A 1403-nucleotide genomic window follows, 5' to 3' on the forward strand; every position below is an offset into this window, starting at 1 on the left:
GGGCTGATTCGTCAGTCAGGCAGGAGAGGGCCTAGGAGCCTTCCGTTCTCAGTTCTGAAGGTGTGGCAGGAGCCCAACCCGCCGCGAGCCAGGAGACCCGGGCTCTGGTGCTGGTTCTGCTCTGTGGCCTGGGTATGTCCCTTCCTCTCCTTGGACCTCAGCTTTCTCACCTCCACACGGTGTAGGTCATCATGGCAACATCTGAGGTCCCTTCTTGCAGTGACGTCTTATTATTCTCTCCTCCCCCTGACCCCCTTCATACTGTGAGGTTCTTCCTGCCAGCTAACCTCAGTGTCTCCTGCTGCAGGACCAACCTACTCCTGTTTCCTGGGGAGTTATTGGAAACACTCTTCCCAGTGTCTCCGTACCCGCAAAATCAGGAGGTCCCTGTCGCTCAACTGAAAACTTTCCTTTTCAAGGCTCAAGATACTTACAGACATTCACCGAACCAACACCTTCACACAGCCTGAGTGGAGAAAGAAGAGAGAAGAAGTCAGAATGAGAATATTGCATCTCCCCTGGTGCAGGAATGGGTCAGCTCAGGGCTATTTCCAGTTCTTATTTGTGCTTTTGTGCAACTTACAAAAAGGCGCATTTCTGGCAGTTGGGGCAGTGCCGGGGGCACACTATTTAGCAAGCAGAGTATAGGCCACATTTCAGCTTCACTGTCCCTCAGCTGCCTTTGTGCAGATAAGCCTGAACAACCTTATCTGGCAAACCTGGATAGGATCAGCTTTAAGAAGGGGAAGGCCCTCTTGGGGAGACCAGGCCAGGGTCAGAGCATGGCCAGCATCGCTGCCCTAGAGCAGGCGATGGCCTGGAAGCCAGACAGGACGTAGATCTTGGCAGAGTTGAGAACAGGACCACTTGGGGATTTTCTGAGCTGAGAGGCAGTGAGCCGGGGCTCTGACTCCGTTGGGTCCTGGGGGCTCTCTGCTATTCTAGATGTAGTGGTGGCACCTGCCTTGTATGATAAGGGGACATGTCCAGGTTCCAGGCCCCCGAGATCTGGGAGGCAAAGAGCCCAGAGTCTAGCCTGGGGCCCGTTTTGGGACTGAGACTGAGAGGAGAGAATTCAAGGTGGGCGGTCCATGCAAGGGGACCCACCTGTGCTCCTCGCCCTCCAGCAGGCGCCTATAGGTGGCGATCTCGATGTCCAGGCCCAGCTTGGAGTTCATCACCTCCTGGTACTCCTTGAGCAGGCAGGCCATGTCCTGCTTGGCCTTCTGCAGGGCAGCCTCCAGCTCCGCCAACTTGCAGCGGGCATCGGTGAGGGCCGCCTCGCCCTGCTGCTCAGACTGGGTCACCGCGGCCTCCAGCTTGGTGTTCTGGGGGCCCAGAGGGGAGCAAGGTGGGTTTACGGTCCCTGGGGCTCTCTGTCCATGACCGGGGGAGGTCCCTTC

The 1403-nt window shown here is 57.0% G+C and overlaps 1 protein-coding gene across 1 annotated transcript in view; it reads right to left on the reverse strand.

The window, feature by feature from the left end:
• LOC103262754 (keratin, type II cuticular Hb6) overlaps positions 1-1403 on the reverse strand; it is a 14490-nt gene that overhangs the window by 6878 nt on the left and 6209 nt on the right. Inside the window, exons 7-8 of the mRNA XM_008060395.2 lie at positions 1108-1328; positions 431-466 (exon numbers count right to left, since the gene is read on the reverse strand). Coding sequence (XP_008058586.2) covers positions 431-466; positions 1108-1328 — 257 coding nt within the window. The remainder of the gene's footprint in view (positions 1-430; positions 467-1107; positions 1329-1403) is intronic.

This window comes from Carlito syrichta, unplaced genomic scaffold (assembly GCF_000164805.1).
Source record: "Carlito syrichta isolate Samal-C Ts95f unplaced genomic scaffold, Tarsius_syrichta-2.0.1 Scaffold304602, whole genome shotgun sequence".
NCBI lineage: Eukaryota > Metazoa > Chordata > Mammalia > Primates > Tarsiidae > Carlito > Carlito syrichta.